A 27,918-nucleotide genomic window follows, 5' to 3' on the forward strand; every position below is an offset into this window, starting at 1 on the left:
AGTTAGGCTGCATGAAAGCAACTTCCATAGGAATTTCCTTTATATTTGAGTCTAGCCACAGCCAGAAACATTCTGTATACAGCTTATATTAAGAAGGCAGCTAATGAGAAACTATGTTAATACAGCAGAAGCCTCGGCCATTTATTGCAACCCAGCACGCACATTTTGGCTGAGGGGAAAAGGTCTGGAGGGGTGTAAGGTATTTAAATCTTTAGGGTAGGGCACAAACACTAGTGTTTAAAAAACCAGTAATTTCATTGAAGACAGAACACAGATTTACAGAAGCAGATTTTTTTTCCCTTTCTTTCATTATGCATATTCATAACATTAAGACACTGTCAGTTATCTACTAGTAAAAATAATTGAAAATTATAAATTCTAAACAGAATATTTGCATGTTGACCTGTTTTTCAGTGGTAGTTCTAGTTGCACTGTGTTAAAATTTGCATTTAATACAACTTAAGCTGCTCTATTTCATACTTTGGGTTCAGCTGCCAAGTACAGTACAACAGGTCTTCAAAGGAAAACAGAACTTACCTTATACTTGCACGTTTAGGGGCAGGCAGACTACTAACTTGGAAAGGAAAGGCCGTAGGCACAAGCATGGTCCACTACCTGTCAGCTCCCACTTTCAAGGCTGAGCCCACCTCAGAAGCATTTGGTGGTATCCAATTCTCTCATTTACCTTTCACATACATCTTACCAGCTGCATTCGCAAAATAGAGAAGGTAGTATATAGTGATGGACAGCCTCACAAGGAAGGAGAGGTGGTAATACCAGTTTTCCTTACAAGGCCCCGGCTTACATTTAATTAAAAAAAAAAAGTGTATTTAGACACCAGAAAATCATAATAAAGCTTTCAATATATGAACAATATTGAAGTTTGTTTAGTTTGGGGGGTGGGAAGGGAAGAAATTGATTTCTATAGATCTAGGCATTAGTAGTTGGGAAGTCATAAACACATATCTGATTTACAAACACAAGTTAAAATGGCTTAAACCACAAATCTTGACCACTCCATACTTGCTGGAGTAACAGATCTCAGCATGTCAAAACTGCAAAAGCGACATCAGTCGCTTTTTATTCAATGTGTTTCAGTTGCTGTTGGTTTCATAGTAAGAATGACGAGACCTTGAACTTGAGTTCTCCAGCAGAGCGCGCATTCCAAATATATAACTTCACAGGAAAATCGTCTGTGCAATTTTAGGTTTTATTAATTATGTTTTTAAGTGTGAGAAATTACTAGCAGAACAAACAGCTCCATTACCAAGGCATCTTCACCTAACAAGTCCTCCCTTCTTTTCTCTTATCCTGCCTCTTAGGTAACCAGAAGGAAGTGAGCTAACTGCGCCTAGTAATTTTGAGTTCTACCAATTCTGTTCCATAATTCATTGGATTATTTACTGAAGGCAGCCTTGTGGACAGGACTCTTCCTGTGATGGTCAACGTCTTCCAGGAAAATATTCTGTTTAGTTTTTATTCACTTCTAACCATGCTCATGGCCACTCCTCTCTCCCCTCCTTCCCTGCTCCCCACTGTCACCCCTTTCCCCTTACTCACCTTTCTCAGAAGGCCAGCAGACAGGGAGACGTGGCTGATTAACTACCTGATCCATCAGAGCTGCTCCACCCTCTGAGCAGCATCCATGGAGAAGCCATTTCTCACAAATCCCAGCAAGTTTTTTCCATTCTGCACCACCTCTCCTTACCAAGGTTCATGCCTCACTGAAAACCTCCATTCCCCATCCCCTGCAGTCCAACTTCCAAATGTCCTCTTCACTCTCCTGATTTATTATATAGCAACAATACCCTAAACGTCCTAAAGTTGTACACGGTACAACACTAACAAAGTGTAAGAGCCATCTTACGTATGTCAGTGAGCAGAAGCACACAGAGTAGGTAAGACTGGATACGTGCACACACAGAATATAGTCCAGATCCAAGAGAAACTCCAACTGGACTCAACTTTGTTAGCAAGGATGCAACAACAGTTACAGTTTGTTTCAGTCTATCTTAGCATTTTCATGCAAATACAATCATCTTGAGTACAGTTGCTGGCACTGAATTACTAATGGTGCTCATATAAATTGCACTAATGAAGAAGCTTGCTCCACTACAGATACAAATGTTGTTAGACTACAAAACTGTGAAGGCATAAGCAAGCTCTTAGTAAAAAAACCCAAAGACCTTGAAAAGCTCCCACATGACAAGTTTTAAGTAATTAAAATACCTCATCCAAAAAAAGCCTCAAAAAATAGTTTATTGCACCAATAGAAAACTACAGTATAAAAAAACCTAGATTGCAGTCCTAAAAGAAAATTGTTGTAAATTGCTTAAAACTAATTGTACAAATTTGCACCAATATTAACGGCATAAGTTTATCAGTCTATATATCTAAGTGCAAGTTTTTTTGTTATAAACAAGACCATTGTTAACTCATTGTTAACTAACATTTAGTTATGTCAGACACTGCATGTCCAGTTGTGCCTAACCGTAAAAAAAAAAACCAACCATACAGGAATTAAACAGTTAAGTCACTAAATAGCTCATCAATTGACATCCAAGCAGTTTTGGTGAAGGGCAGAAACGCATAGGCTGACTACGGTTTAAAAGTTAACTCTTTATAGGCAACCACTGAATGAAACACAGATGAGATATTAAATGGTTCAACTATCTTCCCATATGTTTTAGTAAATGAAGTGCTGGATTATAGGAAATGACACATTGTGATGCTTATCAGATTCAGAATTTTATTACTATTTCAATTTTGTACAAAACAGTGTAAGGCAGGAAGCCAGTAACGAGGGTTTAGAAAAGATACTCGTCACTTCAGAAACCACCAGCAATATTAACTGTGATTTAATAGTCCAAGGAATCAAGATTTTATCAGACAAATAAATCTTCCCAATTTCTCTTCTCAGAAGCTAACACCCCCCCCCCCTTGTTTAGTACAAATTAACCTCACTATTAAAAACAAAGCTATATAAAGGCAAGAAAGGCTAAAGGAAACGTATAATGGCAAATAGCCTCCATTTTTGAAACTTTCATTTTAAACCTGAGATTGTGTTGGCACAGAGGAAAAAGGATTTCAAATAAATATTTTTTAAGCTATCTTTTAAAGTATGATGACATAAAAAAAAAAAATTGTTTCCGATGAAAGGACAGGAAAAGTGGGAGACTAGAGGAACCCAGCAAAGGCCAATATCTCTTGTCATGAAATGGCTTTCACAGGGTCTGCTTTAATAGTAAGAATACAATGTGTGACCCAGATAACAAGAGTAGCATCAAGGATTTAGTTTAGCAAAGCTGTAAAGCTCTCTAAAACGGGTTACAAGTCATTGATTACCAAACAGGTGTTCTAAGACTTGCATGAAGGTCCTTTCCAACATGACTCAGCACCCACCCACAGTCGGAAACATAAAGATCCTTTACCGATGTAAAACAAATAATGTGATCCATTATTATTCTTTCAGCTATACATATAAGCATACACTTACGGATATAATCAGTAAATGTAGCAATCACCACATATTTAGTAACAAGAACTGCCATTAAATTATTTTCCTACATTATTTTTGACAGTCACATTTCAGCCTGCTTTTTCTATATGCCATGTCTCAAAAGTTCAAATTATTTAATATTTACATGATCATATATTCCACTTCAGTGAGAAGAAAGCAAGCTTACCATTTCTTCCTTAAAAAAGTTCTAAATTATATGAATAAAACTGGACACTTTACTAAGACTATATTGGTATCCTGAGTAAAGGACACTATTTTTACAGGTATTGGGAAAAATGTTTTTGATTTGGTCAAGTAAATTTCAAATGCACTTAACTATCCAGTTATGAATAGTCACAAATGCAATGAAAGGAAGTGATTTTTTCTTTGTACAGTTTAAATGTCTAATGCAACAATTTTTTTAAAAAGGGGATACTAAGTCTATCTAGATGTTAGAAATCATTTTCTGACAATTTTTTTTTTAGTCTAGTTGAAGCTTCTGATCCTTCTGAAATAAAGGATTAATTTAGAGCTCTGAAGTTCTAAGTGTTGAAGACACTTCCATTTGCTCCAAAATGCCAACTAGAAATGATTTAGTCACATACTTAAAGCACCGCACATTTTAGAAAAGGCTGTAAAACAGAAGCTCATGTTATTCAGAACCAGTCTGACAGCTTCACAATCATAAGATTTTGCACTGATGTACAGGTTTTATTCAAAATATTGTTTGAATTATATCTCATTAGTGTCTTCCAAATGACAAATACAAAGAAAAACACTCTTTGGGGCAGGATAGCATATAGCAAAACCCTCCTGAGTACAGCTTAAATAAAGATTATTTTGAACGCTTTCCCAATAGCACCTTCTTGTCTTTCCACAACCTGCGCCGAGGTTCCCACAGGCTAGTTGAGACAGCAAGGCAGCAAAACCTGTGACATGAGGAGCTGAAGCTGATCTAGTACTTTACATAAAGTTTTGGTCAGGATGAAGTACAAGCTATAGTCTAGGAAAAAACATATGAGAGTAGGGAGAGACTGAAGGGTCTGTCAACAAAATGAGGCTGAACAGTTTCACAGCATGTACTTAACACTGCCTTTGGAAAAATCTTCCATAAGGCAAAACACAAACACTAACAAGTATGTATGCAATTCAACTCCACCAACTACTCATAAGACTTGGAAATCTAATTCTCACACATGAGAAGCCGCCTCATCCGTGCTTAGATTTATAGTACGGACCATCTGCCTCCAACTGCTGAAAGGCATTATCTTCCTGAAACTGTGTGTGTTTTATCTTCATCCAGGCTAAAATTTTCCAGGATTGTACAGAATAGTTTAGATAATGGGCTTTAATACTATGCCTGATAACATCCGTGAATTTCAAACAAACTCTTAAACAAATAGAAGATTACAAAGCAGGCCACTTTTTTATCTCAGAAGTAAGGTGTTCAGCCTGTGAGCATACACTTACACTGCTATTGTGGCAGAAAGATGTAAGTTGGGGCTTGTATTTAAAGACAGAGTTGTAAAAAACCAGCAACAAAGACAGGAAAATGGTACGGGCAAAGCTCCGAGAAGAGCCTATATATGCCACAAAGTTGGAAAGAACTGATGGCCTATACAGAGTTTAAAAGTCATTTGTAAGCTAGACAGTTTTTAACCCAGCTGAAGCACATCTAAGTTATTTGTGGCTTGCCAAGATGTTTTTAAGCAGGCAGAACAATCACAGTTGCAATTCCTTGTGCACAGGACAGAAAAATGCCCCACACAAGAGTGCTTGCTGCCTCACAGAATACAGCATTTTACTTCTTTTGTTTTGTCTGATTACTTGCAGCTTCAGGAAGTCTGTGCTTACAAAGCTAACATTATAAATGCACAGAACAAGCTTCAAGGACTGTAAAAGTCTAAACAGCTTTTAAACTGACTTCTTGGACAGGTTCTGGATAAGCAAACAATGTGATGGAGGCATAATAGAAAAAAGGGGAGGGAGTAATACATCGTTGAAGGTAAAACATACTAGATAAAAAATAGACAACTATTTCCTCCACAAGGAAAAAAATAGGGAGGAAACAGGCATCCAACAGGTCAGAGGAAAAGCAAAGCCTACCTGTCCCGAGTTTAACACACAAGTTTTCTCGACGCAAAGCTTAAATTATACCATCTCCTGTATGGAAAAAATAGTCTTTAAAACATTACTTCTACATCCCACTGACAAATAAATTCCTTTATTACTCCTCTGAATGGCTCTTAATATCTAGGGAGTCTCCACACAGGGTATGGTGATCCATCAATCTCTATCCCACTAAGCACAGAACAGACAGACATCAGCTTGATTTGGAACGGAGAAGAGTTGCAAAGGATTTAAGGGAAAGTATTACGAAACCCTATCTCACATTGTGGAATCTTTTTCAATGGAGGATTTTAGGGGGAAAAAAGCTTTAAAAACAAAACAAAAACAACAACAAAACCCCCCAATCACCAGGAAAGATACAGTCAGTCCTTGCTTCACAGCTCAGGGAGTTAGACTGAATGCACTCAAGACCTCTTCCAGCCCTTCATTTTTAATATCTGCTTCCTTACAGCTGCAGTCATGCACACTTAGAAAACCAAAGTTAAGAAAACAAGGCACTGACACTGAGCATTGTGCCATTTCTATTCAAAGAATCAATCATATATAAATTCAAAGGGAAAGATATTTTTGCATGGGCAACGTAAGTCACATGAAGACAATTCATCCTAAAAAATTAGAATATCTGGAAATGAGAAGTATAGATTTTACAGAAAAAACACGTGTTTGGGATCTAGCTCCTTCAAAGACATTAAGCACACTTTCAAAAAAGGTTGCTTGTGACTACATACTAGAAGTAAATCTGGAATCTCACATGTAACTGCTGACTGTAGATCAGTTGACCTTTTTTCCCCTGAGTGCACGGTTTCAGCAAACCAAGGGGAATTTTCATTAACTTAGCCCTATTCACCCTCCCCCAAGCTACTGAAGCCCTTGGTTGAAGAGGAAGGAGACAAAAGCCTTTAGCAGCCCATAGTTAGAACACAGTATTAGACACTGCTGCCTTAATTCTCATCTTTTCACACATAAATTCTAACCACTTAGTGACATGATCGCTGCTTTTAGGAAACATTCACATTTTAGATAGATAGATCTATAACCTATACGTGTAAGGTAATCTTAAGTAAAACCCAAAGTATGGAAATGCAGAAATTAACTCCTGAGTTAACTCCTTTTAACAATGTTATTGATTGGTTTCTTTTTCTCAAGTTACATAAGAGATTTTAAATGGTATGCTTTCGTAAATTATTTCTTCTAACGTGAAACTATGTTTAATTATATCTTCTGCTCTGTATTTTCACAGAGATTAATAGAATGAATCTCCAGCTAACCAATATGAAATTGGCTGATTATATCAATAATAGCTGTTCTCTTCTTTAAAAAATTGACTTGTTTTTCGCCAGACCTCCAGCAGTACCCACACAAACAACCTGGGTCCAGCTTCAAGCAGAATGAGTTGCAGTATTGGAAGATTAATCAAACTGCAGCTTACGAATGTCCATTTCTAGGACATCCAATGTCTACATGTAAAATTAGTCAATATAGGTGATTTTAGAAAGCAGGTAAGATACTTATTCAACAACAATATAACGCTGACATACACAGTTTCTTAAGCACACATTAAAGAACAGCTATTTTCAAACCAAATTATCTGTTGTTAAAGGCATGTAATTTTTATGTGACTGTTCAAAGAACTAGCAAGCCCAGGAAAGGAATTTCTGGGATAAAACTAGGACAGTTGACCTGAGTAAAAGTTTTGCGGTTGACTTCCTTGGGGCTAGAATTTCATTCCTGGATTTCATGCAACCAAAACATTCATTTTTTCTGAAATAAATATTAAGTTGAACTTTATAGCAAGAGCAGATTAAATTCACAGAGCTAGGTAGAATTAAATCTTATGTCTATAGCAAATCATTCCCTTCACTCCTCCACAAATGAATATAACACAGCTTCCTGGCAGGAACAATTCTGGATGAAGTCTTAAAAATCTAAATTTCTGCATACTACATGGAAAGAACAAAACAAACACACACTTCCCCCCCCAAATCTATGCATATACGAATAACAAGCCAACAGTATTTTCTCCACAGGAATAAGTATTTTGCTTTAGAAGCCCTGACTAATTTTCCCAGCAGTTCTGTTGATGATTCTGTCTGCTTGCTTCATTTTACTAAAACGATTTCACTTCTTGAACAATGCATACATGCAGTACTAGCACTTTACATTGTTTGGAGCAGATACACGTATAATTGGTTTTCTACATCTCCCACTTTTTTTGAACTTTAGGTGTGGCTATATTTCTGAGACAAAAACAACCATACTGAGTAAGTGCATATAGGAGACTTTAAAATATCACATGTAAGACTACGAGGAGCGTTTATAGCAGTAAAACTAAGAACAATAAAAAAAAATTCTTCTTATAGAGTTGAATGTTCTGTAGCAAGAAAATAGCTTTTTTTTACTATACAAATTTTTTGTAACTGATATTCTACAATAGCCAGACTGAATGGACTGTGATGCCAAACACCAATACTCAATAAACATGACCTAAAACAACTTTACTTCCTGTGCATTACAGGAAATCTCAGGCCAGAGCCCAGACATAAGCGGAATTCTTTGGGAGTTGCTGCATAATAAAACTAACAATAAAATCCTTTTAAACTTAGACACCAGGAAGTAAGTCAATAAATTTTAACAAAATAAAATGCAGTAATCCATAGCCAAGTAAATACTTAAGTTTCTCTAATATATCCATTCTAGCTCAGTTTATCATAGGCAACAAGGCATCTTTTTGGACTGCTCCTTCACAGAGTTGCAAGAGCTGCTCTATGCCCCAATTTGTTGCAACCTTTTCAAATTCCACTCCACAAATCCCACATCCCCAAAGTCACACTACCAAGCGGAGAGAACTCTCCCACCCCAAAAAATCTGCCCAAACTCTCTTCACAGAATCAACAGTAAGGTACCAAGACCAGTTTCAATACACAGAAGTTTCTTCTGTTTTGTTATAGTCTCAATCCCTCAATGATCCAGTGGATTGGGAGCAGAAATAAATTAGCGACCAACGTTCAGCCTAGACTGACCACTGAGGTCAATTCACTCTGTCCTGAGCTCTGTCAATCCCACTTATAAAGCGTCAGGGGTGAGAGAAGGAGAAACGAGGCCCTGAAGACTTCAGCTTTTTGTACTGGAGAGAGGTCTTTTTATATTTCAAGCCTCTCATGAAATGAAACTGAAACAGTATAATTGTGCTTCTTAAACTTCTGTATTTAGTACTTGAAGCAATATTCTTGTCCCTTTCTTTGCCTTCCACAACATTCTGCCATGCAAATGCTCAACACATGCTGTACTTGTTACTGATAAGGGATTCCTGGGATGACTTGCACCTCTTGGCCCTTCCATTTGCCTGCGAGAGAGACCCTTTGGCTCCAATGGCTGTCTAGTGAAAGAGAGCAAGGTGCTTCACTCCTCTTCCCTACCATATTGCAGTCACCACCAAACTGACGTACCTTTGCCCCAAAACATAACACAGGCCTGACCCCTTTTCCCCTCCATCAAGAGGGGAAAGAGACAATCCTTGATTTTAGATGCTACTATACCACGACTCCTACACTCACCAGACGGTACACTGGTACAAACCTTTAGTACAAGTCTTTAGCATTTGCACCAGGCTAGTGACATCTCCTCCCTTCCCGTTACGCACACGCATCTATCCATTCCTGTCTCTCAGCAGATAAAAGTCTTCTCTTCTCCAGCACCCCACTACATTCACTATGGAAACCGGAGCCCCTTCTCCCACCACTCACCCCTCAGGCCAGGCTCCCACAAGGGTGTCGCTGCCCTACAGACGGCAGGGATCGCGCCTGGAGCATAACCTGGCCCGGCGCCCCTGTACCTTCCCTTTTGCCCCTGCCAGAAGATACCTCCTCCCCACTCCGGTCGCTCCCCTCAGAGGCAGCTCGACTCCTCCCCCCCCCCCCGAGAAAGGAGACCCCTCCGGCCCTTGCGGGGGCGCCTCCCGAGCACGAGCCCAACGCCTCGCTTTCTCGCACCAGCCCCAGGCCCACCGCGCCCCCCTCACAGACCTGTGGATCCAGCCATCTTGTCCAAACCCCCCCCACCGGTCCGGGCCTGCACGCGACGCGCGTCACTTCCGCTTGACGCAGCGCGTCACTTCCCACAGGGCAACCGCAGCTCTGGAGCGCGGGGGCGCGCGCGCGCGGGAAAGGCACGGGGCGGGGGAGCGCGCGAGCGGCGGGGGCGGGGCAGAGGGGAGGGGGCGGGGTCCGAGCGGGGCCGGGGGTGCCGGTACCCGACGCGGGCCCAGGCCGCGGGCCCCTTCCCGGGCGCCGCCGAGAGCAGCTCCGGCCGCCCCGCCAAGCCTGGAGCTCCCGGGCCGGCCCGACGGCGGTCCGGCCGCCCCCGGGAGCCAACGCCGAGCTCTGCCGAAGGCGCCCGCTGCCGGTAGCACCTTGCGCCTCCTACCCGGGAGCCGCAACCGCCGGCCGGCAGCGCGTCTCGGTCTTGTTGGCAGACACGAAAACGCAGCTTCCCTCGCAGAAAGCCGGCGGAGCCAGGCCCGTGAGGGGCGACGGCGGGCTCGGCAACAGCGGCACCCGAGTGCGCCTTGTCAGCGTTCACACGGGTGCGAGGGAAACGCTCACTGACGCTACCCGAAGACGTACGGAGGGCGAATGCACCTGAAACGGGACAAGTTTTGAAAGCTGCGCTGGTGGTTACAGCAGGAGGGGTCAGGGACCGCTGCCGCAGGCTCGATGGGGTTACTTCAGCGAGGACGCGCAGCCCTCGCAGGGGGTTGCTGCGAGCAGCAGTTTCTGACTGTCCCACACACACCTCGCCAACGAATGACAACGCCCATGTGCTGTTCTTAACATCCCATCCTATTTAATAAACATGCTGAATTCTTTGCTTTACAGTTCATGAAGAGGGAGTATTACATTCATTTACAGATTCTTCTGGTAGAGATCAAAAGGCAAGGATGCAAAATATTTTTCCTCCAGCTAACCTGAAACACCTTCACCGACGAGGAGTCGCTACCATCCTTGCACCTGCAACAGCCTGCCCCCCTTCATTTTTCCCTTTCCCTTTTGTTTATAGATCAAACACTGCAGTTGCTATCTGCACATACATAAAACATGGTACATCTACCATAGCTTTTAGTTCTTCCATTGATTTCTATTTCTTTTTATAACATTACTAGTTTTGACCAGATTTCTGTAACAGGAGTTTCAATATTAACACCAACAGAATTAGAAGTAAGCTTTTTAAGTACAGTGAAAATATTTCTTAGTCTGCATTTTAATGATCTGTGGAGATTTCTGTTGTCGCAACAACTTGATCGTAGGGATTCTTTTCTGTAGCCTATTTCAGTATTTCTTGTAGTGGAAACAGTAAGGATACTGAAAAATATTTAGTATTTATATTTGTATTATATTTAATAATTAATATTTAATAAATAATATAAAATATTTATATATTTTTCTCCTCTAACTGTTACAACGTCACTGGAGAAAACATCGTGGCCTCGAACAGAAGGAAATGCCACGAGTTGCCCCTCTTCGCCTATTCTTCGTGAGCAGGAGCCAGAAAGGAGCACTACGGCCACCCAATGCCTGTGCGCTTATTTTTTCAGAAGGATTTATCCATCTGTTTTAGGTGATCCTATGCTAACGAGGAACGGTACACCCGTGTATCTTCTGAGACGCGACACAAATACGGCCATAGCCTTACCAAACCAAAGCCGACCTGTATTCCGAGTCTCTCAAAGCACAGAGTGGACTCCACAGTCCACCTACGTCTACACCCACCCACTAGATGTAGGTCCCATCCTATGGTTAGCAGCAACAAATTATTACAATACTGACTGCAACCACAGGAAATAAAGATAAAACGGGCCAAAAGGGAAAAAAAAAAAAAAAAAAGCACCACCTCGCTGGCCTAGGTGAGAAACCCCGCACTGAATGAAGGACTCTAAGAGCTATTTTGTTTCACTCTTCCAATGGGGGAAGTTTACTGGGATAAAACGTGGGGTTTTGCAACATTGAACTTGAGGAAAAACACCTGACAACTAGAAGCTGAACAAATTGAAAGGTGTAAGCTCCTTTTCTTCCAAGCTATCAAGAGTTTACACATGGTAATGAAGTCACCTCTCACTCTTCAAAAAGAAGAGAGTGCTTTGAAATACAACTTCTGCTTTACAACTTGGTCAAAATAGGGTAATGGTAATCATTACAACAAAAACCTTTTATAAACTTTATTGTCAAACATCACACAGCATCCCTTATGAGGAAACTTAGAACTGCAGTGTGCTCAGCTCAGAAAATCAATGTACTACAATCATGTTGTGGAATAAATTTATTTAAAAGAAGCGTTTCACAGAGTTGAGATTTTTGAGTGCAGACTCTACAGACGGCCCTCTTGCTGTAAAACACTGTCTCCAGAGTTGCCAGAATGAGGGTTCCCAAGCCCCATCCCACCCTTTCTAAGTAACATTTGGAACAAAGTATTGATAAAAGACAAGTAAGGAATAATTATTCCCCTTTCTCAGACTACAACAAACACAGACATAGGACACCAGTATCTTCCAGCAAGTTTAGTACAAACAAATTATTTTTCACAGAACAACTGACCTCTGTCCCTCATTTAAGCACGGTATTACAGAGGGAGTAAGTCTGTGAATAGCAATAATAATAAAAAAAATCAAACAAAGCTGAATTCCCTCATGGTTCTTTACACAGAATATCTCTATGCAACTTCTGACCCAGAAAGCACAGACAGACCCAGAGTAGTCACTCCTTTGACACGGGACTCTGGAAACTACTTACCCATCACCAGGTAATTTCCTCCCAGAGGCAGTGCTTTTGGGGGCTAGGACCCTTCTTCACAAGATAGTCTACCTAAAAAGTAGAGACATAAAACACCGCATGGGATGAGAAAAAGCTCTTACTTCTATTCATATCATGGTGTGTTTACAAGCCCTAACGGACAGAGGAGCCCCATTATAGGAAGCTGGGCATAAACGTAACGAACAGCCATTAGTCTTGAGAGCTTACAGTCAGAAGCCGTAGTTCTGCAAGTGATTGCAGGCTGCACCTGGACAGAGTCCCACTGAATTCCCTCATTTCATCAGTGCACAACTTGCGTCTGATTAGCTGAGAAGAGCAACACAACTCATCCTCTTTAAAAGCACAGAAAGTGTCAGGTATTAAGCAATAACAGAAGCACAGAAAACACAGAAGGAATAATAATCACAGAGAAACCCACTACAGAGTCTCGTTCCAAGCAAATGGACATCTAAATCACATTACGTGAGCCCAGAGAGGACTCCTGAAGACCGTAACACTTTTCTCTCCAATAGGCTTCATTTTAACAACAAGCATTTAGCAGTCTTAAAGTTACAATACCTCTTTTCTCTCCAGTACATGGAGAATATGAGAGAAATAAGCAAATTCAATTTCTACCCCATCCATCCAGAGGTTAACTCCTTTCTTGTCATGTCATGGGAGGATCTCCAAGCTCCCTTGTTCTCTCCACAGGTGCTACTTGCACATCCATGCAGCACAGTATCTCCTCCTTCCTTAACTTGAAACCCAATCCATAATTTTTGTTTACTGATTTCCATTTGTTTTAATATGTGTACTCCCAAGATCCTGATTGCACAAACACACTGTATTTATAGGAAGTACATTTTGCTCGTTTCCTCATGCTGCCTCAACCTGGAAGTACAAGCAGTTAAATACCTGAATGAACTAGTAAGAAAATCAATTAGGAAAAAAAAAATCTCATGAAGACTTAAAATGTGCAAGCATAGATTTACAGAGAAAATTTCCATATTTCACAGATGTGAAAATTCACAAGCAAAGGACATAATCGTGCTACCAGGAGTAACAGAGTTATAGAATATTCTAGCCCATCATTTCTAATAAATAGCCTACACGACCAAAATAGAACAAAAATAATAAGTATTACTCACAGCAGAAATACAAAATTTTGTTCATTATACACTAAACTATAATTTTGAATATAAATTTAACTAATGAATGAAATCATAAACCAAAGATTTAAGGGCACATTAAAAAAAATCCCTCATTTATTTTTCTCTACAATTTGTTCATGTCGTTTATTATTGTATTAAAATGTCAGTAAGTTTTGTTATTTCATGCAAGCATTCTATTTTTTCTCCCTGTATGCAAAAGAACAAAGATATGATTCTGAAAAGAAAAAATGAAATATTTAAAACAATGTGTTAACTTTTTTCAGATTACAATTCTTTCAAGGTTTCTGTACACCATTATACAAGAAAAATTAAGTGTAAATAGGAAACATTTTTAAATGTTGCTGTTTAGTTTATAATGAAATAAATGTTGAAAACACATACTGGAGAATGCGGGCATCGATCCCGCTACCTCTCGCATGCTAAGCGAGCGCTCTACCATTTGAGCTAATTCCCCACCCAAAAAAAACTCCTCGAAACTTAGAGTTACACATTCTAGACTTACTGAGAACAACCACACAAACCCTTTCGATCATAAATTCATTGTTTCTTGCTGAGTCATTCCTTCCACTTGCCAATAACTGACTGCAACTCACAGCTGGAATCATGCGATACCTCTTTCAGCATGTACACTACCAGAATAACCTTACTCATCTCTTTTGCAACACAAGTCTATTATTTAGCTGTTTTCATACAAGAAGCTCTCCAAAAAAATCAAGTTATTTACAAGAAACCGAATGTGTTATTGAAAAAAGCCCCAACTTTTACTGAACAACTGTTCCAAATTCAACGAGGAAACCCATGTTCTTTCCAATTTTCAAGGCATACACATAAAGAACCTGGTCCAAGAAATGTTCAATGAGTGAAAAATATTATATGCCTGACTGAAGCAGTTTTATAGTCAAAGCTTATACGTATATATGTGTATATATATACACACACATATCCTTTCGGAAGGTGTCTGGCTTCTCTGGGGTGACAGAGTCAAGCAAAATTAAAACATATCTGTATTTTCCTTATTTATTACCTCACCAAATGCACTTCCCTATAATTAATACATTACTTTTAATAGCCTTAAAACACTTTTTGAAAAACGCACACAAGCATGACAAATGCTTGCATTACTTGACACAGAGCATAAAACCTACATCAAGGAACAAAATGATGTATGATAATAAGCCATCTTTAACACTTTAATTTTCACCTTTACTTGCCTACAGCAAGCATTTAACTCTAAGTGCAGATCTAGGGAGATAGTTATGTTACTACTACTAGCCCAATTGGTGTATTTGGAAAAAGCTACCGATTGCACAAGTCCTCCTTCCGATATTTGTCAGAAAGTTGGAAAAATTCCACCAATTTAACCAACAGGCCCACCCGTGCCCCCGGCCCGGCCCGGCCCACCGCCTGCCTCCGGCCGCTACGGGCAGGAGGGCTGGCGCATGCGCAGGGCGCTCGCCCCCGGGAAGCGGCGCTGCCCCCCCGCGGGAGCAGGGCGTCGGCCCCACGCGGCCAGGTCGGCCGCTGCCGCCACCGAGGGCGAGGCCGTCCCGCTTCCCGCCGGCCCGGGCAGCAGAGGGGCCTCGGCCGGGAGGCGGCCTCTCCGCTCCCCCCCCGGCTCTACACTCGCCCCCAGGCCTCGGCCATCGCTCCTGCAGCTGCGCTCCGTCACAGACCGCTCCCAGGGCCTCATCTGCCACTCTAGGCCTGCATTTGCTTCCCCGGTTCCTCGGAACAGCCCTCTCCCCTTCCACAAACCCTTGTCCTCGGTATTCCCGAATCCCCCTGCCATCCGTCCCCCTCTCTTCCAACCCCTCCTTCCCCCTGCCTCCTCGCTGCTGCTTCCTTCCCTGAACCCAGCACGCAACCTGAAGCACAGGTGAAAGGAGGGGCATGATCAGGGAGTCGGGAGAGGGGTTGGAGAGCTCTCGGCAGACAGCCTCAAACCTGAGCTCAACCATCATGTGAAGGAGTTTGTAACAACTTGCACATGTATGTAGTTAATCAACCCAGTTTTTTTCGAGCTGAACCAAACCCAGGCTGAGTTCCACTTCACATCTCCCCCCTACTTGCTATTGTAACAACAGAAGTCTCTCAGGTATCTCTTTGAAACATAAGCTTGCTACCATGTATAAAGTGATGGACCCAGCAAGAGAATTGGGACTCTGGTTCTCTGTAGAGCAAGAAGAGTTCACAAGCTCTGCCTGATCTGACATGGTAGTGCGCACTCTGGCTCTTCTCCATAAGCTCTACGTACTCCTGCACATACAACCAAATTACAGAGCCCATAATCTACCACAACGTGACAGTCTGACTGTTGCTTAAACACCTTCATTTACAGAGTAGATTGTTCCGGCGCTGTGCCAGCACTACACCAGACAATGACTCTTTGCCAAGTTCAGCTGCATTTCTCACTCCACAGCAGAATGGGCGGTGTTACTCACCCATCAAGTCCAAGTCAGGCTAAGGGGAAATCAAACCAGAGTGTCAGTGGAGGCAAGATCGCCACCTGACTGGTTGGCTAACTGGCCTGGCTTGTTCTCACATCATCTTACCAGCTTCTGGTGACCCTGAATCTGCTGGTTTGTGTACATTAGCCCTGACATGTGACGGATGGCTTGGAGCTACTGTACATACGCATTTAGTTGTTCCTGGAGCTGGATTCTTTGGCAGGTGGCAACACAAAGTAGGAATAACTGAAAGTAGCCCACTGTCTTTACTCTCCATGGCAGTATTCACTCGGTGCTTGACAAGCTTCAGCGTTGATTTCATACAGATCTCCTGACAGTGCCAACCACAAGAAAATAGGAAGGGGAGGAAAGAATAATGGTATTCAGAAAAAAACAGAGTTATGAGCTCCAAGAGCATGAATGGTGCAAGAGAGTAACAATCAGAAATAAAGCTGCTGTGGATTTATGGGCATCTGTAAGTTTATGCTGTATTAGATGCTTTTTTTAATACTAAAGCTAGTCCTGCCAGAGTTAAAAACATGAAATATTTTTGGGGCGGAGTGAGCGTGTATAGTTTTTTAATGTTTGTAGAATGTTTTAAAGATTAAAAAGAGCATGAAATTGATGTATTTGTAACACTTGTGAAGTAAGGAGACATGTCTTTGCCATACAAATAATTCATTTTTCTACAGCAGCTGCTAGAACAGGCACAGATGCTTCAGCATGTTTTCTGTGTTGAAAACACTAGGTGGAAAACGTTATAGCTTTCAATGTCTCAAAAACTCCTTGTTCTTTCTGAAAGTTAATTAAAACAATTGATCAACTACTGGTAACAAAGCTTAAGGAGACCCTTGGAAGGCATTGTCAGCTGCACATAACTGTCAAATCAGACTTAAATGAAAAAATTCAACCCAGAAGTGAAGTCTTTGGAAAATTACGAGGAAAGCTACAAAAGCTGCAACCATATTTCTCACTTGGGGAACCTTTTGTATCACAAGCATTTCATTTGTAGTAGAAACTGTGATACAAAATCCAACTGAAGGCACTTTTTTTTTAATGTGATCTTATTTATGCAGAATCAACCACTTTTAGCCTCTCATCTGGGCCTAATAGCACCTTACTTGATCATCTATAGGAATTTAGAGTGAGGTAGCTAACCAACACTAATTATTCCACAGTAAAGGTCAATCATTTTTAGCAGCGATGACAAAGAGCATATTTAGACCAGGCATTCCTGAGTAACTTCCTGGTTGGGTATTGTTATTCTAAAATAAAGGGATTTTAAAGACAAAAATAAGGTGATTTTTTTTTTATCTTCAGAAAAGATAAAGCTTTCCTGACAGAAAGTTGTTTAGGGATGGCTACTATCAATTCAAATGCTGCTATAATCTTAAATGACTGGTAAACAATTCAAAGTCTGCATTGATCTTGTTTCAGGTTGTCTAATACCATTAACTTTTTTTTCCCCCATAACCTTTTATTCATTTGAGAAGTGTTGAAGTAGCTGTAATTTTACTACCAACATTTACCAAAAGGAGCACTCTTGAGCTACAGAAAGGCTTTTGCCATCAGAAAAGTAGCTCAGCTCTTGCTGAAAGAAATTTTTGAATTCCTGTTTTTCCTTCTTTTACTTTTTTTTCAGGAAAAATATCTAGCAACACGCAAAGATAACAAGGTTACAAATGCACAGGAGATAGGTTATTGCCAAAACTTCAGAGACTCCAAAGAACTGAGGAAGAAGGGTGCAAGCTAGAGCAGCTTAGCCTACACAATTTCACCAAGCCTGCTAGCAGGCTAAATGAAAGGTGGGTGTTCCCATCTTCCAGTGGAACTGCCTTTTCTTGCTAGCATTTAATCTGGTGTTTGGTATCAGAGGCCAAGTTGTTTTTTTTTTCTAAGACAGGAGAAGCTTTTACAGTTGCAAATGTGCCTTAAGTTTTATAATCTCTTTAAGAAAAAAAAGGAAAGTAACAGAGAAAGATATATATCCAAGTTATTTAAAAGTCATGCTCTCAAATGCTAAAAACTACCAGGAACGTGGTTGTAAGATAAGAATTTTGCCCTCCTTAAACACAGACCGATATACGTATCTTTAATTACTTTTTCCAACCTCCACCCTCAAAGCCATGCCTAGGATAATGCATGAGCATAAACCTAATTATGAATTTACAGTCTGAAAAAAAAATTAGATTTAAAGGTATACACACTCAGCTGTTATTCCTGTTACTTACAGCCATTGCATTTGGGAAGTCTCGGACGAAATCCACTCTTTCCAACATTGCCTTCTCCCCTCGATGATACAGAAGGTAATTTTAGCACCGGGTGGCTCAGGAGGGAACACCAGAGCCGGCCACCAGGCAGGCTCACCACACGGGCGAGGCTTTTCCTTTGAAGACTTACCCGTCCTCTGAACAACAGCCTCAAGGACCAGGAGGGGACCGAGCTACAGCACTTCACTATTCACACGACAGCAAACCTCCAAGCACAGCCTCTTCGCCGCTTTTTAAAGAAAAAAAAGAGGGGGGCAGCCGCCCAGGAGGTGAGCGCGGCCGGCGGGAGAGGGGGAGGGAGCGGACGCACGCGCCGCCGCAGAAGGTTCTAGCACTGGGCGGGCCGCGCTCGGTGCCGGGAAGCGCAGCGTGAAGGCCAGGCCCTGAGGGGACGGGAAGGCGGGAACCTGCGGGCCGGGCTGGGGGGGAGGAGAGCTGAGTGGAGGTTGTTGCAACCTGGGCGAGTCCGGGCTGAGACCATCGAAAGACAAAGCTGGCGGAGGAGGTTTGTTTGCAGCCTTTTACTCAGGGGTTTTCTGGTCGTGATGGTTGTCTTAGTGGGTGTCCTGGTTTCGGCAGGGATAGAGTTAATTTCCTTTCTAGTAGCTGGTACAGTGTTTTGGATTTAGGATGAGAACAAAGTTGATAACGCACCGATGTTTTAGTTGTTGCTAGGTAATGCTTACACTAGCCAAGGACTTTTCAGCTTCCCATGCTCTACTGACTGAGAAGGCTGGAGGTGCACAAGAAGCTGGGAGGGGGCACAGCCAGGACAGCTGACCCAAACTGGCCCAAGGGACATTCCATACCATGTGACGTCATGCTCAGTACATAAACTGGGGAAAGCTGGCTGGGGAGGCCACTGCTCGGGGACTGGCTGGGCATCGGTCGGTGGGTGGTGAGCAATTGCACTGTGCATCACTTGCTTTGCGTATTATTATTATCATATTATTCTTATCATTTTATTTCAATTATTAAACTGTTTTTATCTCAACCCACGAGTTTTTCTCACTTGTGCTCTTCCAATTCTCTCCCCCATCCCACCGGGTGGGGGGGAGTGAGCGAGCGGCTGCGTGGTGCTCAGTTGCCGACTGAGATTAAACCACGACAGTGGGTCTCACGAAATCTAGGGTTGAGGTCATGGGGGTGCTTGCTTGAAGGAGGACGTGTAGCGGGGTGGTGCTGTTTCTCAGGTGAGGGGGTGGTTTTGTGGGTTACTCTGGGGCACTTCCTACTACTGTACTGCGCTACCATGACTCAGGCTCCAGCTCTCCTTCGATCGCTCTCGACACCTGCTATAATGCCAGCCTTACATTGTATTAGTAAAAATTTAACAGCTGTTGTTTTCTTTCTCTTCTGATGCTGTTCAGCCAGAGTTAACTCAGAGTGTATCGAGCCCAAGAAAGAAGTGGAAGAATCAAATTGGAGGATAGTATGGGTTGAAGAACTTGTTGAAGTGGGTGCTAACTTAAACTTTCTGTGTTTTTAATTCAGCTTGGTTGTGATGTTTTTGTGCTATACCTGTGTTTTAAGTACACTGTAAGCAGGTAGCTTCATCAGTAAATGCAGCTGTTCTGCTGATAGGTCTGGTTTCCCTGTTCTAATTCTAAAATGACTGTATAGTATGGTGGTGTATAAATTTAAAAAAGACAAGCTCTCAGATTTTCATATGGACCTAAGTAATCACATGCTAAGCATACACTGAATTTCAGCGAGTTCGCTGTACCTTAAACCTCTAATCTTTGAACATTGCAGCCAAACATATTTTTCAGATCATGCTATACAACCAGTTCCTCGGGTCTTTTTCTGTTTTGTTTGTTTGGACAAGGTTATTGTTCTTAAAACTACTTTATTATTCTGGAGAAATTCTCATTTAGTGAGTGGATAGTTTTATTCCTTAGTAAAATCCACAGGATGTAGGAATCTTAATCTTCGTCAGTCTTCTTCTAAACTAGGAAAATCTTTGTCACCAAAAGTGAAAGATGGCTAAAAATCTGAAAGATAAATAAATTGTCCAATGTTTTGTGGAAATTGATGGCTCTGCAGAGCCTCTAAAGGAACATGAAGAAAATACTGTATGTGCTGTTTAGTGATGGCTGATTAGTCAGGTGGCCTGCGCAGAGCTCAAGGCATAACCAGCAAACATTCTCTCCTTTCTGGCTTTATAGGGAATGTGGAGAAAATTTGGATTGTTACAGTGGTGATTTAGAAGACAAAGGTTGAAAATCCATGTGGATTCAGGCTTAGTCAATCTCACTGCTTTTGTAACAACCTTTTTTGACTACTATTAAACAGTTTGTTTGAAAGGGGTATCTGAAGCTGGATGGTGTGTAAAATGATTGGTTTTTCTATATTGCCATCTTAGTTCAAGGAGGGCATTGTACATGAGCCCTATGATGTTGAAACTTTTTTGAAACCCTCATGAAGTTAGTAGAGATGTCAGGTCTTCCAAAAAAATCAGAGAAGGAAGTTGTGATGTGAATATAGCCATTTTCCTAAAAAAAGAAACCAAAATGCATAATCGTATTAATACATGACTTGCTGTTTCTCCATCTGGAAACAGAATGAAATCTTTGCCAATCTGGAGGCCTTATGATTATCTGGACAGAAGTTTAAAACCCATTGATGCTTTTAAAGAAAGAGAATGATAACTCAGATATCTTGCTCAGTACTTCAACTTTCCTCTCAAGTTTGGGATTTTATGGGTTGAAATCATGATAGTCCAGATAGAGATCCCAAAGAGTAGCATAAAAGGATAGTCTGATCTCTGTCTGAGCTGAGATCTGAGCTTACTGCCTCCTTAGCACTAGGTTAACTTCAATGCCAATCTGGTAAATACACAAAAAGAATATTACAATTTTGTACTTCTTACAAAAGCAGCACATTTAATATGAATTATTTGGGCGCTTGCAAGCTTCTGTTGTGGCTGCTAATGCTAACTGAAGTTACTTAGGTTGCCTGGCTAAGCTGCTTCCAACATTGATTCTTTGATCAATATTACAGCATTTTGTACTGATACATTACCTCCCAGATGGACTGTACCGATTTTCCTCAAACAAGGAAGCAGTGGCAAATATTACTAGAAGTAGCAAATCTTTCTAGGTTTTTTTTTTTGTTGGGTTCTTTTTCGGTTGGTATCTGTCTATGGTATCTGCAGAATAATTCCAGCTGTAAGAACTTAATTATCTTCTGCAAATTAATTTCAGATGCTTCTTTCCACATTTATTAGGTTTTAATACATGAGGGAGAAACATTTTTTCCCAAAGCCAGCTGTTTCAGAGTGAGGGAGCATGTAACAAGAAAGTGGAGTTTGTTAATGGGAGAGTGTGTACAGGACTTTTGGTATGGGAATTTGGGGTTAGACCAGTGGCCCTCATCACGTAGTGAGAGAATTGGCATCTTGGATGCTGCAGCAGCATTTGAGAATTTCAGAAAGTGAGGTTAGCGTTAGTGATTTATAACTGACGGGAGTGCTAGCTTCTGAATTGTCTCTCTTCTCTGGTCAATGATAATTAGTGTCTTGTTTCTTCTTCACCTCTTTGGTTCTCCTACCATCTCTAGAAGATTCTGTTCTCTATTCCTTTTGTTATGATAATTGTTTTACTATTCCTAAAACAATGATATTACCAGAGTACCTTTGGATTAAAAAAAAGCTGGATTTCTCTTAAACTGCTGCTATTGTTTTATCTTAAAAGTGAATTTGCAACTGCAGGCCTAGTTGGGCTTCCCTTAGTTAAGTTGTTCAGAGTTTTTCTGTGCTGTCTTTTGAAGCACTGCATATTCTGAGCGACATTGTGCTGTGAGGTTCCTAAAATCTGTTGTCAACGCTTAAGATTTCTATGCACATGGTGTTCAGAAATTACAGATACCATGACAGGCAAAGGAAAAAGAAGAAGGAAGGGACTTGTGTTGCTAAAGGATCATGTAGGTTGCATGGACAAGAAAGCCAAAGGTTTAGAAAAAAGCACAGTCATTCAGAAATTGTCTTATGCTGTGAATGAAACTTGCAAGAAAAGTAGTGAGAGTGGTGCTGCATTAGAAAGCCACAAGTATCTTCACAGAGTATCCTCATCCTTTCTACAGTTAGAACTTTCTACAGTAGTAAAACTATTCATACATGTACAAATGTAAACTTGAGATGTTCTGCTTTAAATCTTTTTCTGCTAACACCTTTTTTTCCTCCCTTTTTGAGATTCTGCTAGTCCTAATGCCACAATACCATGCTCTCTGGGATCTTCCAGAGCCAAAAAAAGAAAAAAAAGTATGAGTAATGCATTTGAAAGTCAGATCTAAGTTGGAAGAGCAGAATGGCAAGAAGCTTAATTCTCAGGGTTGAACAGGTGAGAGATTCTGGAGAAAATGCCATACAACTAGTTGTTTCCGTGTTAAAGTTAGGATGGTCAAATATTTTTAAAGCATGATTACATATAGGTTGACTTTGAGGGATTTGATACTGTCTAATAAACATCCACTGTCTCTGAATCTGTAACTTTTGGTTACGGCTAAGTACTGAGTTGTTGACTGCAGAGGACTTCCACAGGGATTCTTGTTGAATTATTTGTGGCATGCCAAGAACTGTATATACAGAGGATGACTTAGCATGTATTTTTTAAATACCTGGCTCAGCAAAATCTTCTAAAATTTGATGCTCTGGTTTATTTCATGGACACAAATATAATCCCAGTTATAAAAAATCAAATATATTATTCAGGTATTAACCTAGATGTCCTGCAAAGACTTGAATTTGGTTATTGTACTTCCTGAAATCACTGAGTCCTTGGAGAGGAGGGAATTGAAAGATGTGTCAGTGTGATTCATGTGTCTTAAAGGATCTCAGGCAAATCAAGAAAGAAACTGCAAGAGAGTTGTTTTTGAAGTTAGTTAATTAATTTAATTTCAGATACTCTTTTTTTCCAGAAAGGCAAAGATGTACTACATTTACAATATTAAAGTTCACAATTCGCTCTTGCTTTTTTTTCCAGAATCAAAGCAAAAGAAAGTCCCAGACTATTACAAGATTTCTGAAGGGTTTGCTCAAATTCCCCTTCCTCTTTTTACAGCGAAAAGAAACATGATTCCCCAAGGTTCCTTTTCTTAGGGTTTTAACAGTCAGTTGCGTGTCTTTCCATTACTGCCTGCTATTTCTTCTTTTTATCCGTTTCAGCATTATTTTCTGACTAATGAACAGTTAGCTGACCACTGATTAATAACACACACAAATTATGATCATTTCCAGCACTCTGAATCAGCAGCTATTTGCACAAATCTAAATATGGCTGAATATGGCTTTGATCCTCCAAGTTAAATGACAATATATAGAGATTGAGGAAGTAAGAAACTGAAACACATGAAGCGTGTTGATACTTGATTGTTGTGGTATGTCAGTCACATTAGGTCAACAAATCTGCATGTTCTAGTTCTAGCAAAGTAGATCTCTTGCTTGCTTTATTTCTATTTTATGATAGTGTGAAATCATAAAGAGTTACTTTTTTTTTCTCTAAATGCCACTTTCAAAGGGAGAAGACTCTAGTACGTAACTTCAAATAATAGGAAACATTGGAGACCCTACTTTCTTTGTGTTTTCAGACTCTGATCTTGCAGAGCTGAAACCAAACCACTGAACAGAATTTTCACTGCTGTTTCATTATAGCCATGATTTTTTTTTTTACATTTTAATTATGTATTCTTGCTTTTTATATGTATGTGTGAGTGTGTGCGTCTGGTGATACAGTCACACCTTAAAAATTTCTGAGAGATATAGATAGATAATGTGAACTATTACTTTGTTTCCCATTGTTCCATTTGCCTGGGTGTTTGGGTTTTTTTTCCCTTTATAGACTCTTAGAATAGTTTGGGTTGGAAGGGACCTCTAAAGGTCATCTAGTCCAACCCCCCTGCCATGGGCAGGGACACCTTCAACTAGATCAGGTTGCTCAGAGCCCCGTCCAACCTGACCTGGAATGTTTCCAGGGATGGGGCATCCACCACCTCTCTGGGCAACCTGTGCCAGTGCTTCACCACCCTCAGCGTAAAAAATTTCTTCTTTCTATCTAGTCTGAATGTACCCTCATTTAGTTTAAAGCCATTCCCCCTTGTCCTGTCGCAATAGGCCCTGCTAAAGAGTTTGCTGCCATCTTTTTTATAAGCCCCCTTTAAGTACTGATAGGCTGCAATAAGGTCTACCCGGAGCCTTCTCTTCTCTAGGCTGAACGACCCCAACTCTCTCAGCCTTTCTTCACAGGAGAGGTGTTCCATCCCCCTGATCATTTTCGTGTACCCTCTTCTGGACCCGCTCCAACAAGTCCGTGCCTTTCTTATGCTGAGGGCTCCAGAGCTGGATGCAGTACTCCAGGTGGGGTCTCACCAGAGCAGAGTAGAGGGGCAGAATCCCCTCCCTCGACCTGCTGGCCACGCTTCTTTTGATGCAGCCCAGGACACGATTGGCCTTCTGGGCTGCGAGCGCACATTGCTGGCTCATGTCCAGCTTTCCACCCACCAGTACCCCCAAGTCCTTCTCGTCAGGGCTGCTCTCAATCCCTTCATCCCCCAGCCTGTATTGATACTGGGGGCTGCCCTGACCCAGGTGCAGGACCCTTGCACTTGGCCTTGTTGAACCTCATGAGGTTCACATTGGCCCACTTCTTGAGCTTGTCCAGGTCCCTCTGGATGGCATCCCGTCCCTCTGGCCTGTCGACCGCACCGCTCAGCTTGGTGTCATCTGCAAACTTGCTGAGGGTGCACTCGATCCCACTGTCTATGTCATTGATGAAGATATTAAACAGTACCGGTCCCAATACGGACCCCTGCGGGAGGCCACTCGTCACCAGTCTCCATCTGGACATTGTGCCGTTGACCACTACCCTCTGGATGCGACCATCCGACCAATTCCTCACCCACCGGGCAGTCCACCCATCAAATCCATACCTCTCTAGTTTAGAGAGAAGGCTGTTGTGGGGGACCGTGTCAGAGGCCTTACAGAGGTCCAGACAGACGACATCTGTAGCCCTTCCCGTGTCCACTGATGTAGTCACTCCATCAGAGAAGGCCACTAGGTTAGTCAGGCAGGACTTGCCCTTGGTGAAGCCATGCTGGGTGTTCTCGAATCACCTCCCTGTCCTCCATGTGCCTTAGCATAGCTTCCAGGAGGATCTGTTCCATGATCTGTCCCAGGCACAGAGACGAGACTGACTGGCCTGTAGTTCCCCAGGTCTTCCTTTTTTCCCTCTTTAAAAATGGGGGTTATGTTTCCCCTTTTCCAGTCAGTGGCAACTTCACTGGACTGCCATGACTTCTCAAATACGATGGATAGTGGCTTAGCAACTTCATCCGTCGGTTCCCTCAGTTCCCTTTGTACGACTGTGTAACTTCCGCCAGTCCCTTTGTATAACTTAGGCCCAGAACTCCCATTACCACAAGAGAAAGAACTGGAAGAACTCTACCTATTCAGTCACATCTATTATATTGTAAAATGTGGAAATGGGTAAAGTCATTTAGCTGATTCTCTTCCATCTAGGGATTATAAGTAGGAAAAATCTGTTTTAGAAAAACAGAATCTTTAAATATATCCAGATTTCTCTAAACAGTCATAATTGTTTGGTGCGAACATAAATCTACAGTTGCTTGGAAACACAGACCTTCTGTTATCCAGATACAGCTCAGCTGAATAAAACACATGCTGTTACATCAAGGAATCCAGATTTCATATTAGGCAGAATTCCCACTAAGGCTGTCAAAAGCAGTGTACTTGAAGAAAGACCTAATTGTTTCTGCATTTCACTGGAAAGTTATATTCTGTTATTGCCTACCACAAACTTCGGTAGGGGATTAGAACTCGAGCAGTCGGCTCTGACTGCCCAGCTACCAGTGTGATATTTGGGTTGAAAAACAATTCGGTTTTTAGTAGAAAGTTTTGTTTGTACTTGAGACAGCAGATCAAATTTCAGTGTAATTTAGAGAAAGTTATTGTCGGTGAGAAACATGAAAGTAGGAAGGGACAGTAAACACAGGACATATTTCATACGGGGAATTAGCTCAAATGGTAGAGCGCTCGCTTAGCATGCGAGAGGTAGCGGGATCGATGCCCGCATTCTCCATTTGCTACTTGGAAGTGTTACTTTTTATCGCCACTGTGAACTATTCTTCATTTTTTCAGTTACCAGTGGTAATTTTTTTGCTGTTTTGGAAAAGAACAGCTTGTAAACTTCTGTTTTGTCTAAAATTAGGGTAACTGCCTGCACAAAAAAGAAAGAAATTCCTGTTGATGGGTTTTAAAGAATGAAACAAAAGCACACTGACAGATACCACTGTTTCTTCTGATTTTTGGCTGTGATACAATTTTAGTGCCCTGTATATACTATTTTATGTTGTGGGGCTTTTTTAAATTTAGATTCATTTTTCTGTAGCAGTTTTGTAAGGATTAAAATTAATCAATTTTAAGAAGCACATGCACAATATGAATGATTTAGGTTGTTAATGTTGATCAAAGATGAGCATTTTTCTTAAAGTGCAAATTATTTTCTTATATAGGGTAGAGGAAGAAATTGAGTGAAATTGTGAGAGATTGAATGTCAGTTGAAACTCGGGTTAGGAACAAGTGTGTCATGCCCATCCTAGCTACAACAGGTGCAAGGTAGCTGGAGAAGCAGTAATTCTACGGTAAGCTGATGATTATATAGACAACTACATACTTTTACATCTTCTTAAAGACAAATTTCACTAACTTTTCATATAATTAAAAACTAAAAAAAATGCTCACATTAAAATTCAATGGACTTGTAAGGGACAGAAGTGATTTTTATTTCCTGTATTACAGAATGACATCAGTATTAGATGCTTTTGTGAAGAAGTAATTTTTCAGAGAGTTTACAAGCGTAGTCTGCTAATTGAGATTTTTTTCCTGTTTTATTTGCTGTATGAAACGGTATATATTACTAGCTATATATTTTCTTTCACAAACCTGAACAATTTATGGAAGAAAATCTTACGCTATCATGGACACTTAGTCTCTCAAAACACTGGAGAATGCGGGCATCGATCCCGCTACCTCTCGCATGCTAAGCGAGCGCTCTACCATTTGAGCTAATTCCCCTTGCTTGACAACATGAAGGGCGGATTTACTTCTGCTGAATCATAGCTTGGCTGCTTTAGCACGCAATTACTCTGTTGAGTCAGTCTGCTTATTCAGTAACACTGAATTGTCACTGTATTTATGTGGAAAGCCTGTTAGCGTAAAAGTCAGAATATTCACTTGACATGAGAAGCAGTAGTACTGGTGCGTTTTCTGCTATGTTACTTTGATAAAACAATACTTACTTTCCTGAACAAAGCCTCCTGTAGTGTTTATTCAGGAATGAGAGAGAACTATTTTTTTACCTCTCTTACAATGCAGATACCAAAAGACTTAGCAGTCTATAAAGTATACTGTTAGAAGTCACTGAAGGGCAATGAGATTTTTCTTCGCCTTGTTTTTCAAGTCTTTTTATTTTCTTTTCCAACTTTATTTTCTAATTAGCTGTATGTAAATGATAAATATAATGGTTTAAAAGTTCAAGTTTATCATAGTTTGTGGAGGGAAAGTATTCATTTATACCTTCCTAAGTTATATTCTAGATATGTCTA

At 41.0% G+C, this 27,918-nt stretch overlaps 1 protein-coding gene and 3 non-coding genes across 4 annotated transcripts in view; 1 reads left to right on the forward strand and 3 right to left on the reverse strand.

Moving 5' to 3' along the window:
• Positions 1-9,724, reverse strand: part of UBE2V2 (ubiquitin conjugating enzyme E2 V2) — a 32,621-nt gene extending 22,897 nt beyond the window's left edge. Inside the window, exon 1 of the mRNA XM_076329733.1 lies at positions 9,652-9,724. Within this exon, the coding sequence (XP_076185848.1) occupies positions 9,652-9,667 (16 nt within the window). The 5' untranslated portion in view covers positions 9,668-9,724. The remainder of the gene's footprint in view (positions 1-9,651) is intronic.
• A 4,240-nt stretch (positions 9,725-13,964) lies between these two features.
• On the reverse strand, positions 13,965-14,037 carry TRNAA-AGC (transfer RNA alanine (anticodon AGC)). The gene has a single exon. It is a non-coding gene; the product is annotated as a tRNA-Ala (tRNA).
• Positions 14,038-26,320: 12,283 nt separating this feature from the next.
• Positions 26,321-26,393, forward strand: TRNAA-AGC (transfer RNA alanine (anticodon AGC)). Its single transcript has one exon. It is a non-coding gene; the product is annotated as a tRNA-Ala (tRNA).
• Positions 26,394-27,315: 922 nt separating this feature from the next.
• On the reverse strand, positions 27,316-27,388 carry TRNAA-AGC (transfer RNA alanine (anticodon AGC)). The gene has a single exon. It is a non-coding gene; the product is annotated as a tRNA-Ala (tRNA).
• Between the last annotated feature and the right edge of the window lie 530 nt (positions 27,389-27,918).

The sequence above is a fragment of the Aptenodytes patagonicus genome, chromosome 2 (assembly GCF_965638725.1).
Source record: "Aptenodytes patagonicus chromosome 2, bAptPat1.pri.cur, whole genome shotgun sequence".
Lineage (NCBI taxonomy): Eukaryota > Metazoa > Chordata > Aves > Sphenisciformes > Spheniscidae > Aptenodytes > Aptenodytes patagonicus.